Genomic DNA, 14,084 nt, shown 5'->3' with positions numbered 1-14,084 from the left:
CCCGAGGCTATAGCAAATGACACTTGCCCAAAATGCCACGCAGGGGGATTGAACCCGGAACGATGTGGTTGGAAAGCGAGCTTCTTACCACACACCCACTCCTGCGCCTATATTTATATATATATATAATTCTCTAAGCATTGGGCATGTATGTAGATAGCCGGTGAAGCACGTTCACTGCAACTGGCTGTCTGACATCTTCCAGGGTATTTATATAATTGTCCCTGTATCTACATTAGAAATTCTTCAGTGTTGGTCGAGTATATAGCAAATCGTGGAACTCCGTCGCTTACGACGACGAGGGTTCCAGTTGATCCAATTCAACGGAACAGCCTGCTCGTGAAATTAACGTGCAAGTGGCTGCGCACTCCACAGACACGTGTACAATTAACGTATTTCTCGGTGTGATTCAGCGTGACAAAGAGTGTGACAAGGCTGGTCCTTTGAAATACAGGAAGAAAGTGTGAGAGACAGATGTGGTGAAAGAGGTTCGCCACCACGCTCTGCCGGAGCCTCGTGGAGCTTTAGGTGTTTTCGCTCAATAAACACTCACAACGCCCAGTCTGGGAATCAAATCCTCGATCTTACAACCGCGAGTCCGCTGCCCTAACCACTGGGCCATTGCGCCTCCACATATAACAAATAACAGAAACGGAAATTGAATGCACCAGAATCTCTATTGCTCACAATAATCTTTTCGACCCATCCTGCATCGATCTCCAGTCACACAGCATCTCACTCTTGAGGGCTCGAAACGATCGTCGTGAGCAATAAAGTTTCTCATATATTTCATTTTCCGTCTCTATCATTTGTTATAGAAAACATAAATCTCTACATTGCTCAATTTATTATTTGGTCAGTACTAACTTGGACGATGCCTGTTTCATTTTAGTCTTATAAACTTAGATTATAAGCTACGCATTATCACTGGCAATTATTTTCTGTGCCATGATTTTGCTGACAGTTTTCAGTGCTTAAGAGATCACGAATAGAGACAGACACTCCCTTGCCTCTTGCACATTTAATCCAGTGGAACATTGAGGACGTGACAGCTAGGGCAAGAGTTGGCTGCGACAGCCCATGCTGGGGCAACATCAAGTGAAATGCGGTTCTCAAGGAAACAACCTACCACACGGTCCAGGAAGCGAACCCGCGACCATAATCCCTTGGCCATGCCCCTTTAAACACATACTCACACGTGTGTGTGTGTGTGTATGTGTGTGTATGGAGATATATACGAGTGTGTGTGTGTGGAGATATATACATGTGTGTGTGCGTAGATATATACATGTGTGTGTGCGTGTATAAATATGTGTACGCATGCATATATAACGTCTGTATTGTGTTTCTTTTTCAGTGAAACAAGTGTACGTACCCAAGGCTGGCACCACCGGACAAACCAATGTTCTGGGTGTTGTTGTATTCTCTGTATTGATGGGTGTCACCCTGGGCAGAATGGCTATCCGAGGTAAACCCTTACTGGATGTCTGTAATTGCATCAATGAAGCCACCATGAAATTATTTAAAATCTTCATCTGGTAAGTTAATTCTTCCCATCATCCATTATTATTTTACAATCTAAGACGGTGAGCATGCAGAACCGTTTGCACGCCTGGAAAAGTACTTGGTGACATATCATTCGGAGTTCAAATTCCGCCTAGGTTGACTTCGTCTTTCATCGTACCCAGGTCGATAAAATAAGTAACAATTGAACACTAGGGTCGGTGTAATCGACTTACCCTCATCCCCCAAAATTACGGGCCTTGTGCCAAAATTTGAAACCATTATTATTTAACAAACTAAGACGTCGAGCTGAGAGAAACGTTGGATTGCTGAAGTAAAATGCTCAGCGGCATTTCGTCCGTCGCTTACGTTTCGCGTTCAAATCTCGCCGAAGTCGACTTCGCCTTTCATCTTTTTGGGGGTCGATTAATTAAGTACCAGTTACGCCCTGGGGTTGATGTAATCGATTATCTCCTTCCTTACAAAATGCCAGGCTTGTGCCTATAGTAGAAACGATTATTCTACAATCTGAAGGAGGCGAACTAGCACAGGCGGTAGCTCGTGGTACAAAATATTTAGCAGCATTTCTTCCGGTTTTACGTTCCGAGTTCAAATTCTGCTGCGGTGGACGTTTCCTCTTATTCTTTCGGAGTCGATGAAATAAGTACCAGTTATGCACTGGGGTCGAAGTAATCGATTAGCACTCCCTTCACTACAACAATTCTGGCCTTGTGCCTGTAATTGAAAATTATTTTATTCTCTGGTCACGTGGTGTATTTTATTCATGCGGTGGTCCTTAGTTACGTATACTGTGCATCGAAGATATAAAAGATATATTCTTTTGTAAGGCCGTAGAGTTTGGCATGACGGAAATTTGGCTGCTATTTCTAGCTAGTCCAATGTCTAGTTAGAAGTTCTGTCAATATTGTGTAGTGGCAGTGTGTGCGATGGTGTATTGGAGTGGTATAATGTAGTGATGTTATATAGTGGTGCAGTACAGCGATGTGATGTGGTGATGTTAAAAGGTTGATGCAAAGGTAATATTACACTCCAGTGAAGTTATTTTGAAGAGGAAAACAAAGTGGGAGGAGAGATTTCACAAAACAGATCAAAGGCAAGTCTTTGAAAAACAATATGAGATTAGATATAAGATAAAAGTAGGATTTATTTGACAAATAACCTAAAACGTGTTATGTGGTATCGTATAACTGGTCTATATTTACCAACAACGAGGGAGCCTTACCTTGTCACTTGATCTGCAAGAGATGGTAGCTAAATCTACATCAGATAACTCCAGACTGAAGGAAACGACCAGTCCGATTATGTAATCCTAAATAGATATGAAATACGTGTGGCTGAAATAATTTTGATCTTTGATCGTTGAATGTATTTTTGCTGAACCGAGTTCAACGACGTATGACACTCTTACAGTAAAAATGTTACACAATGGCTTGCTGTGTAGTAATAGACATATGGCGTCGTGTGTAACAAGGGTCATTTACTACAGTTTATATATTAGAGGCAGTTTACAGCCAGGGTCGTTTGCTTGGCGTGTTTCAACAGAGGAAGAAACGAAATGCAACAAGAGCTATTTGTTACAGTATGAGAATGGTACAACAAAGTGCTGTGTTACAACAGACGAGGAAATTGTTTTTAATATGCAGCATGACACGGGTTGAAATATGACGCCATTGCTTAATGTTTTAACTGTCACTTCGTCGGTTTCAACGACGAGGGTTCCATTTAATCCGATCAGCGGAATAGCCTGCTCGTGAAATTAACGTGCAAGTGGCTGAGCATTCCACAAACACGCGTACCCGTAACGTAATTCTCAGGGAGATTCGGTGAGAACATAATGTGACAAGGCTGACCCTTAAAATGTCATGCTCAGAAGACACAACGCACCACCGGGAATCGAATTCACCAACTTACGATTGTGAGTCGAACCCCTTACCACTAAGCCAATCGTCTTCACTAACTTAATGTCTTACAATGAAAGATATAACACATTTTTATGGCCTTACAAAATAGAAAGTTAAAATTCATAATATGTTGCTTAAAGTAGAGTCGTAAGAAGAGATTTATAACTGGAGCACAATAAATACTGTGTAGAAGATAAGAGAGTGAGAATCACAGTTGCTGCTCACACGAAATATAGTTCCTCGGGAACTGTTACAATGAAAATGAGTAATAACATTTTTGTGCATTTGTAGATTTTGCACGAAGTATGTCAAATATATTGTAAATTAGCAGCTATTATCGCATGAGCTAATCTTGCTGTTTCTTGATAACCTTCAGATGATATATGTAACCTGTTTGCAAGAACATGTACCCATGAGTAAATATGCGTGTATTTTGGAAGTTTTGAATGCATATACGTGTACAACATATTGAAGGAAATAATGAGTGAATCATTGACTACATTTTGTGCATATCAAAAGTAATCAAACTTGTATAATATTTGGGGAATGATCAATATGGTATTTTGGAAATTATATTTAAATCTTCATACTCTCATTAACTATCATCATGTTCATTTTACATCATTATTGACGGTTCATGCTACTCTAGTAGCTCCATAAATAACTCAGTTTACGGATATAGTAAGAATAAATTACACGACACACCTAACGGAATAAACCAATGATAATTCCAGCCAAGACCACCCTGTCGTTTTAAGACAATCGAAGAACTTATTATTCGATGTATTCTTTCTCTTTACGAGTTTAGTTTGTTAGTTTTCTCCGTGCAATGAAGCACACAATGCCACAACATGATCTCTCCAACCAGCTCTGATAAATTTTTCCCCGTATCCTGATTTCATTCCAGCTGGTCTACCATTTCTGTCTCCTTCTTAATGGTTCTTCCCCTTTCAAGGCGCTATGTTGCTCTTTTTCTCCCTCAGGATGCCACTTTAGTGCCCCCATACAATCACTTTCTCGATCTTGTCTGAGGATGTGTCCGATCCCATCCAGCGCCTTAGTTTTATTTCGTCACTGATCCTGTTGATACCCATTGTCCTCTGAATTGGGTCATTTCGGCGACAACGTCGAAGAATTTATTTACTCGAGGCGACAGTTAAGAAAGGTAACGCGGGATATAAAGAACAGAATATCGAAAACTCAGAGAGCGTTCTACAATCTAACAAATGTATAGAGAAGCAAATATATAGGTCGCGAAACGAAGCTGAAACTTCAAGACATTGGTCTGACTCGTATTACTCTACACACGTGAAAACTGAAAGGGTGACAAAAATGGAAGAAAAAGCAATGAAGTTTCCTTTATGAGGTGTAACAGTGTAATTCAAATGAAATGTAACTGATATTTTTACCAGGTCAAGCAAGTATGTAGAAAATCCAAAGCTAACTCGCGGTTTACCTCGTTGTTTCAGAAGGTATTTGTGTGAGTAATCTGCTCCTTTGTTGGGTGAGGGAGACAGTTCCTTAGTTGGAATAGGCGATCCCTCCGGGATGCGAAACTTTTTTCCTACGAGAGTTCTGGACTCCAGTAATGAACTCATTTGCATACAGCCAATCAGATCTCACCTTGAGCTTGTTGTCAAGTTAAAGGTTGGCATTCAAAATGGCGATCTCTGATTGCCAAGCGAACCTTGTATTGTGCTCTCACAACACAAATAACCATACAGAGGTAGCCGTGGTTGAAACAAGAACAAAAACAAGCATTATTAAAAGAGAAAAGAAGTATGGTCATTCCTTACCCAAGTGACCTTATCTTATCGCTCATCACTTGTTACGCGCTCATAAATTAGTTTGATAGTTGAGCTCTGATTGGCTGTATGCAAATGAGTTCATAACTGGGGTCCAGAACTCTCGTGGGAAAAATCTTGCTTCCGGGATAGGTACTCTTCTGTTGAGGTGGAATTATCCCCCTTGTTGGTTGGTGACCCTCGCTGTAGGAGTTGGTGACCCTGGCTGTAGACGTTACTGAATAAAGAAACGAAAAGACACAATATATGGAAACTACCAAAAAAGGATTTTCACACAGGGAAACTGGATGTAACACAACAGGGATATAACACACTCGGGGTATGGCACAGTAGGACTGTGAGAGCGTAGAAATGTAAGAGGAATGCAACACAAAGCAGGTGTGACATGGCAGAGAAGACGTGACCTTGCACATCTGATGTCACAACATATCTATGTCACAAAGGTTTTATCACACAATAGAAGACGGACGGCTAACATGACTGCAGATCAATAAAGCAGAGATGCTACAAGAGCTGTTGCTTCTGCTGCTGCTTATGATGATAATGGTAAAGACATTGACAGTGGCATTCGACAGTTGTACTGTTCTGGTAGTGGTGGTGGTGGTGGGTGTGGAGTTTATGATGTTAATGATGCTACTGATGATGGTGGTGGTGATGATGATGAGGATAGCGAAGATGGCGACGACAACACTATCAATCAGTGAGAGAAAGGAGAGAAATGACGTTTCAGCAGGACACACACGCACGCACACGCACGCACGCACGCACACACACACACACACACACACACACACAGCATTGTCATACGGTTGGTCCACCGAATGTCACGTGATCACAAGACATTCCTTTAAGGCGGGAAGAAAAAAGAAGAAAAAGAAAGGCAAAACATTAAAAAAATATATTTTGTTCTTATTTCTTCATTTGCCTGGGAAGAAAAAAAGAACAAAAGAAAAAGCAATGATAATACTACTACTACTACTAATAATAATAATAATGATAAAACAAGAAAAAAAGACGAGAGGAAGGCGGGGGAAAAGATTTTTATTTATTTATTTATTGTTTCCTATTTTCCTTCCTTTCACGTTGAATAACAAACTCTCTCATCCATTTCATTGATAGCTGCAGTGAAAGACGAATGTACGCTTAATCAAAATTAACAGCAGCCTCATGAATCAATCACAACCACCGCTGCCACCATTACCACCACCACTACCCTTACTACCTCCACAGCCACATTACCAACACCATCACCATACTTACCATCATCATCACCACCACCACCACCACAAAACTACCACGATTACAACCACCATAATTCTTCTAACCACGATCACCACTACTAAAACACTACCACCATCACCACCACTGTTTTTACCACAACCACCACCATCATTACCATGACCACTACCACCACCATCCTTACTACGACCACCACTACCAAAATTCTATAACCACTGTTCTTACCACGACCACCACCATTCTTGCCATGACCACCATTTCCAAAACACTACCACCATCACCACCATCCTTACCACGACCACCACTATCGAAAATCTGCAATCACCGTTCTTACCACGAACTCCACCATTCTTACCTTAACCATCACAACCAAAACACCACCACTATCAAAAACCTACAACCACCGTTTTTACCACGACCCCTATTCTTACCATGACCACCACTACGGAAACACTACCACCACCATCGCTGCCACAACAGTCACCACCACCATCACCGTCCTTCCCACCACTACCTTTATACTTACCAAGGCAACACCACCATAGAAACAACACTATCACTACCACCACTACCACCGTCATAACATCATTACCACTACACCATCTCTTCTACAACAACAACACTACACCACTACGAACCTGTGACATACACCCCGTTAAGCCACTTTCTGCACATAGTCTGCACTGCCAAACTTGCCACCACTATCCCTACCACAATGCCATCAACGTACTACCACAACGCTACTACTGCTGTACCGCTAACAGCCACAATACCACCACCAGCATCACCAACATCACTTAAACTGCCACATGCACACCTCAATTTACTTCTCCCTCCTCACATCATCACCATTGCCCATTTTCTCATTACTAACACCATACCACTATTACTACTACTGCTGTCATTGCCACAACAACAAACATTCCACCACTTCAGGTGGTGGGAGGGGGTGAGGAAAGACATTACTGAAATACCATTCCAATTGAACAGTTATTTCGATCGATATTGCCAAGAGAAATATAGAAAGAGTGAGAGAGAGAGAGAGAAAAGAAAAGGAAAGAAAAAAGAACCGAAAATGTCATCAGAGACTTCGAGATGGTGACGACGATGACGTCGACGAACATCTTTATTGTAACTATTGTTGTTAGTGGTAATATTAGTGTTATTTTATTAAAATGGAGAAAATTATTATGATAATATTGGGTATCGTTATGAATACAATTATTATTATTATTATTATTATTATCACCATGATCCTTCTTATTCAGTAGCAGTCAATCATTGAAACTTTATTAGCGATCATTTCCCCTCACTCTCTCTGTCTCTCTTCCATTGTTCTCTCTACCTCTTGTATTCTCTACACCCTCTCCCAAACACCTCCTCGTATGCACTGTGTATACACACACTAACATACATACATATATCCATACCCATACACACACACACACACATATATATATATATATATATATATAATATATATATATATATATTATATATATTTATTTATCAATTCGTAAATCTGAACTGTTATTAGTTTATAATTGAAGAGCGAATGGGTCTGAAAGAAACGGTGAATGAGAGAAAGAGAGAGAGAGAGAGATGCAAAGAGAAAAAGAGAGAGGCACAAAGCGTTAGTAAATAACTGAGTGTCAGAGAGATAGAGGAATAGACGGATAGAGAGAAAGAGAGAGAGAGAGAGAGAGAGAGAGAGAGAGAGAGAGATAGAGAGAGAGGAGATAGAGAGATAGTTAGATAGAGATAAATAGAGAGATAAATATATATATATATATATATATATCTATATAGATAGATAGATGGTACAAAACTTTAAAAAATATAAACAAAATCGAAAAGAGTGAAGGGATATACAGAGAGAGAGAGAGAGAGAGAGAGAGAGAAACAAATTAAAAAGGAAATATGAAAAAAAAAGACAAATGTTGAGAGAAAAGGGAATTAAGATCGAGTAAAGCAACAAGGGAGAGAGAGAGAGGGGAGGAGAGAGAAAGAGAGAGAGACAGAAAGTGGAAGAAAACGTCAAGTCTGGAAGGAATGGCGGAAGGAAGGATGTTGTAAGAAGAAAAAAAACAACGAAAAGAAAAACGAACAAAAAATAATGAAGGAAAAGTTAGGCAATGAGAGTGTGAATAAAATATTTGACGTTTCGAATTCCGCTGAGAACTTTGCTAGTTGCTACCTAATTTGCGATGCACGCAAATATATATATATATATATATCCGTAATAATGAAGGGTGAAATTAATTAATTTGGAATAATTATCAATTACACCAAGTAGTCTTCGGCATGTAAAAGCCTCATTCGAGGAAAATTTAAGTAATACTAAGCAATAAAGGGTTTAGCAACGAATTGCCTTACCACATACCGAATTTAGAAATAGCAGTCAAAGAGTTATAGCTATTTCTTCTACTAAAAAGGGAGATCTCAGTAAAAACAGCAATTGGAAGGCAGACACAAACAGGTAAGAGAGAATGAATTGACGGCAATCTATCATACAATTTTAAGTTATCTACGGACGCACGTTTCGAAATCAAGTTTTTAGGAAAGCATAAGAATTAAATATTAAATAATTCTACCTTACCAAAACTTCTTTTCTCTTCAGCGTAGAATACTATAATCATAAATGATTATATATTGAATTTTGAGATACTAGAAGGCACCAACTCAACTCCGTATCAGAGCGAGCTAGAATCCGCAACTAGTATCACCAAATTCAATGTGTGAATGAAAAGATTGTGTCACCAGCCCCTTCCCACTATATATATATATATATATATATAATATATATATATATATATAGTGCGCGTGTTGTGTAAGCGTGGTGTCTGTGTCATATATATATACCCACACGTGCACATCTATGCACATATTGATAGTGTGTGAGGCGGAAACCACCGAAGAAGAACCCGCGATACTCCACTAGATATCTATGATTCAAAGACTTCCTGAAATAACTCCGTTTCCTAAACATATCCAAATGTTATTACCGACCTTCCAAGCCTTTCATTCTACTCAAATTGCTAAAGTTACTCTTTGTTGCCTTCGTACATAGCTAACCAGCTCTTCAATTATAGAATTGTGAAGACTTCCACTTCGCTTATTCGCACACAATCAGAGGAATAACGTTATTGTTGCTGTCAAACCTCCTTCTTATTATTATTATTTAATAATAATATTAATAATATGATGATAATTATTTTCTAGGCCAGAGGGATCTCAGACATTAACGGTTTCTTTCTTTCCTGACAAAGGTGAAAGATGGCGGGGCAGATACTGAAATACACTGGGGGTTTATAATAATTATAAAAATTTTTTTTTAAATATTACATTTTTTAGAATATTATTAATAATTTAAGTATTAATAATAATTATCTTTATTGCTATTATTCTTATTATAATTTATTAATACCAGAGAATACATTATTATCATTATTATTTAAATGTAGTACTCGATGTCTAGGGCCCTTGTGGCCAATGAAAGTTGTTGCTATTATTATTATTATTATTATTAATATTATTATTACTACTACTACTACTACCATCATTGTCGTCGTTGTTACAATAACGATGTTGAATTTTGCCGTTGGTGGTTGTCGGTCTGAGATTGTTGTTTGAGGAATGTGTAGACAATGAAATGATAACAACAAAAACAATATCAGTTTTCCATCTGCAAACATTGTTTTCAATATCTGACATTTCCAGTGCAAACCTCTGTTGTTTCCGCTTCAGTTGTCACCATTGTCAGTTTCAAAAGTGCCTGTGTTTGTTGTTGGGTGGTTGGTTGATCGACTGGAGAAGTATAGGGATGGATGGATGAATGAATGAATGAGTGAATAGTTGGTCGGTCGACTGGAGATGTGTAAAGATTGATGAATAGACGAATGGATATGTGATCGCTTGGCTGGTTGGTTGGTTTGATTATTATTACATAACACGTGCTACATTATAAGTTTCTAAGGTTTACTAAAAATGATTATGCGGCGAGGAACAAACAACAACGAAATATTTTCATTTTCTTGTGATACATACCGTAGACATCTTCGGAGAAGTTTCAGTCTTACTTTGATCTCATCAGTATGACATAGATTTCACTGCACTTTTTCCAAATAATGGTGGAAGAAATAGTTGATAAATGTAGAGGATAGGCGTTTGCTGGCGTAGAGAAGTAGAACTTTTTTGTGAAGTCCCTGATTCACAGATGTCTAGCTCAGTTTTGGAGGTTCTTCGAATGTTTTTATTGAAAATGAAATGTTTTTGCATTATAATATTATATAATATAAATAAAAAGCCCAGATTATAGTTGTGTGATCACGAGGTCTATTTCAAGACGATGTAGTTCTGAATTCACTCCTGCTGCGCTACACATTGGGAAAATGATCAGTGTTTCTTAGGAATGTAATTTGGTCTCTCTCTCTCTCTCTCTCTCTCTCTCCTCTCTCTCTCTCTCCTCTCTCTCTCTCTCTCTCTCTCTCTCTCCTCTCTCTCTCTCTCTCTTCTCTCTCTCTCTCTCCTCTCTCTCTCTCTCTCTCACCCTTCTAGACTGAAGCACTCTCCTAGACAGAAAAAGTCGAAGACTGCCCAATATTTAGATGCTATCATTTATAACTTTTGTGCATCGAGATTCAATTTTCCAAAGCACACACACACACACACAAACAGACATACATACATACATACTTACAGACAGACATACATACATACTTACATAGATACACACACACATACACACACATGCATATATATATACATACATACATACATACATACATACATACATATAGCATCAATTGATAATGGATTTCGTATTAGACTTTTATTAGGTACAACATGTTTCGACCTATCATTCTGGATCTCTTCAGGTACATTGATAAAAGTTTAATACGAAATCCACCTCCTGCTATCAATCAATGCTATCAACTTAACTGCCACTGCGAAGTTCCTGAAATATATCCAACGGAAGTATACCACAACTACGAAACACAGCAGGTAGCCTAAACTGTGCCAGTGCTTTACTTATATATATATCATCATCATCATCATCGTTTAACGTCCGTTCTCCATGCTAGCATGGGTTGGACGGTTCGACCGGGGATCTGGGAAGCCAGAAGGCTGCACCAGGCTCCAGTCTTATCTGGCAATGTTTCTACAGCTGGATGCCCTTCCTAACGCCAACCACTCCGTGAGTGTAGTGGGTGCTTTTTACGTGCCACCTGCACAGGTGCCAGACGAGGCTGGCAACGGCCACGGTCGGATTGGTGTATTTTATGTGCCACCGGCACGGAAGCCAGTCGAGGCGGCGCTGGCATCGGCACGAGTCGGATAGTGCTTTTTACGTACCACCAGACCAGGGATCCTGGCTGGTTCAATTCGCTTTCGCTTGCCCCAACATGTCTTCGCAGCAAAGGGGGTTGGCATGGGTGCCTGTCGTACGGTCGGATTGGTGTATTTTACGTGCCACCGGCACGGAAGCCAGTGGAGGCGGCGCTGGCATCGGCCACGAGTCGGATAGTGCTTTTTACGTACCACCAGACCAGGGATCCTGGCTGGTTCAATTCGATTTCGATTTCGCTTTCGCTTGCCCCAACATGTCTTCGCAAGCAAAGGGGGTTGGCATGGGTGCCTGTCATCGGATGAGGTTCTATATCGACTTCGCTTGCCTCAACAGGTCTTTGTGTCCAAGAGAGGAAAGGAATTCATAAGTGGGCTGGGCTCACTTGTCCTGCCTGGTCTTCTCACGTACAGCATATTTCCAAAGGTCTCGGTCGCTGGTCATTTCCTCAGTGAGGCCTAAAGTTCGAAGGTCGTGCTTCACCACCTCGTCCCAGGTTTTCCTGGGTCTACCTCTTCGACGGGTTCCCTCAACTGCTAGGGATTGGCACTTTCTCACACACCTATCTTCATCCATTCTCGCCACATGACCATACCAGCGCAATCGTCTCTCTTGCACACCACAACTGATGCTTCTTAGGTACAACATTTCTCTCGAGGTACTAATGCTCTGTCGAGTATGTACACTGACATTACACATCCATCGGAGCATACTGGCTTCATTCCTCACGAGCTTACGCATGTCCTCAGCAGTCACGGCCCATGTTTCACTGCCATGTAGCATGGCTGTTCGTACACATGCATCATACAGTCTGCCTTTTACTCTGAGCGAGAGGCCTTTAGTCACCAGTTATATATATATATAACAAAGTAAAGTTGTAAGATACAGTACGAGTGGAAATATATATGAAAGAAGGTTTGAAAATGCAATTTTAAAGATATTTATTCACATGACCGGTTTCACTTTTTTAGAAAAAGGTTGCCAAAAGTAAAATGTAAAGCTTTGTATAAGCTTTGTTGTGTTAAGTACTGATTGTCACAAAAGAATTAAAATACATTTATACATTCTTTGGTAATACTAAGAAAATGTTAAAAACAGTTTACAAGAATATATTCAACAAAAAAGTATTAGGAGTTCAATATAAATCATGTTTGTTTGGTAGTATATATATATATATATATATATATATATATATATATATACACACACTACCGTCAGAAATTAATTAGCACCCTTGATTTGCTCTTCACTCAAGGTATGTGCTGTCACCTAGTGGCCATATATCGAACTATTGCTTTGTTGCGAGTTCACTGTTGCGCAGAACGATGACGTAACTTTGTTTGCAGAGCAGTTTGAGAGTCTACAGCCTTATGATGTTGACATAGCAGTGCAACAACTTGGAGTGCGGATGCAGACATCTTCCTTTGTTTAATAGATATAGGTAGCGCCTCGCAAGGACCGAAATCACACCATACTAAGTTTTCTCATCGCGTAAGATGTTTTGAACAGCTCATAGGTTAATTGATTTAACCTATTTTATGTAGAAATTTGAGAAGTGCTAATTAATTTCTGACGCAAATGTATATATATATATATATATATACAGAAGGAGGTATGTTTAAGAATTTACAAACCTGTCTTTTTGGCATTTTTCTGTTTTTTTTTCTTAAAAAAGTGAAACCGGTCATGTGAATAAACATCTTTAAAATTGCATTTTCAAACCTTCCTTCATATATGTATATATATATACCGGAGTAAACACATAAATGTGAAACATATATGAAGGAAGGTTTGAAAATGCAATTTTAAAGATGCTTATTCACTTGACCAGTTTCACTTTTTTTAGAAAAACCCCAGAAAAATGCCAAAAAGACAGGTTGGTTTCAAGGTCCGATGAACGGCAACGGGAAACTCAGAGTAACAGGTTTTGTTGAATTTTCTGCTGCTTTAAATAAAGTAGATATATATATATATTATATATATATATATATATATTATATATATATATATATATATTCAAATATTTCTTCGAATATGCAACGAAGAGCTCAGTTAGATTGTTAACTTATACGTAGCAATATAAAATCTACAAAAGGCAGCGAGCTGGTAGAATTCCGCCGAGGTCGACTTTGCCTTTCCTCCTTTCGGGGTCGATTAAATAAAGTACCAATTACGCACTGGGGACGATATAATCGACTTAATCTGTTTGTCTGTCCTTGTTTGTCCTCTCTGTGTTTAGCCCCTTGTGGGTAGTAAAGCAATAGGTAT

At 39.3% G+C, this 14,084-nt stretch overlaps 1 protein-coding gene across 4 annotated transcripts in view; it reads left to right on the top strand.

The window, feature by feature from the left end:
* Positions 1-14,084, top strand: part of LOC115216632 (excitatory amino acid transporter 1) — a 333,935-nt gene that overhangs the window by 296,634 nt on the left and 23,217 nt on the right. For all 4 annotated transcript variants that reach the window (XM_036506771.1, XM_029786116.2, XM_036506772.1 and 1 more), the window contains exon 5: positions 1,358-1,538. In XM_036506771.1, the coding sequence (XP_036362664.1) occupies positions 1,358-1,538 (181 nt within the window). The remainder of the gene's footprint in view (positions 1-1,357; positions 1,539-14,084) is intronic.

Source organism: Octopus sinensis, linkage group LG10, assembly GCF_006345805.1.
Source record: "Octopus sinensis linkage group LG10, ASM634580v1, whole genome shotgun sequence".
NCBI lineage: Eukaryota > Metazoa > Mollusca > Cephalopoda > Octopoda > Octopodidae > Octopus > Octopus sinensis.
The sequence above is the reverse complement of the archived record's forward strand: the minus strand, read 5'-3'. Positions and strand labels throughout refer to the sequence as shown.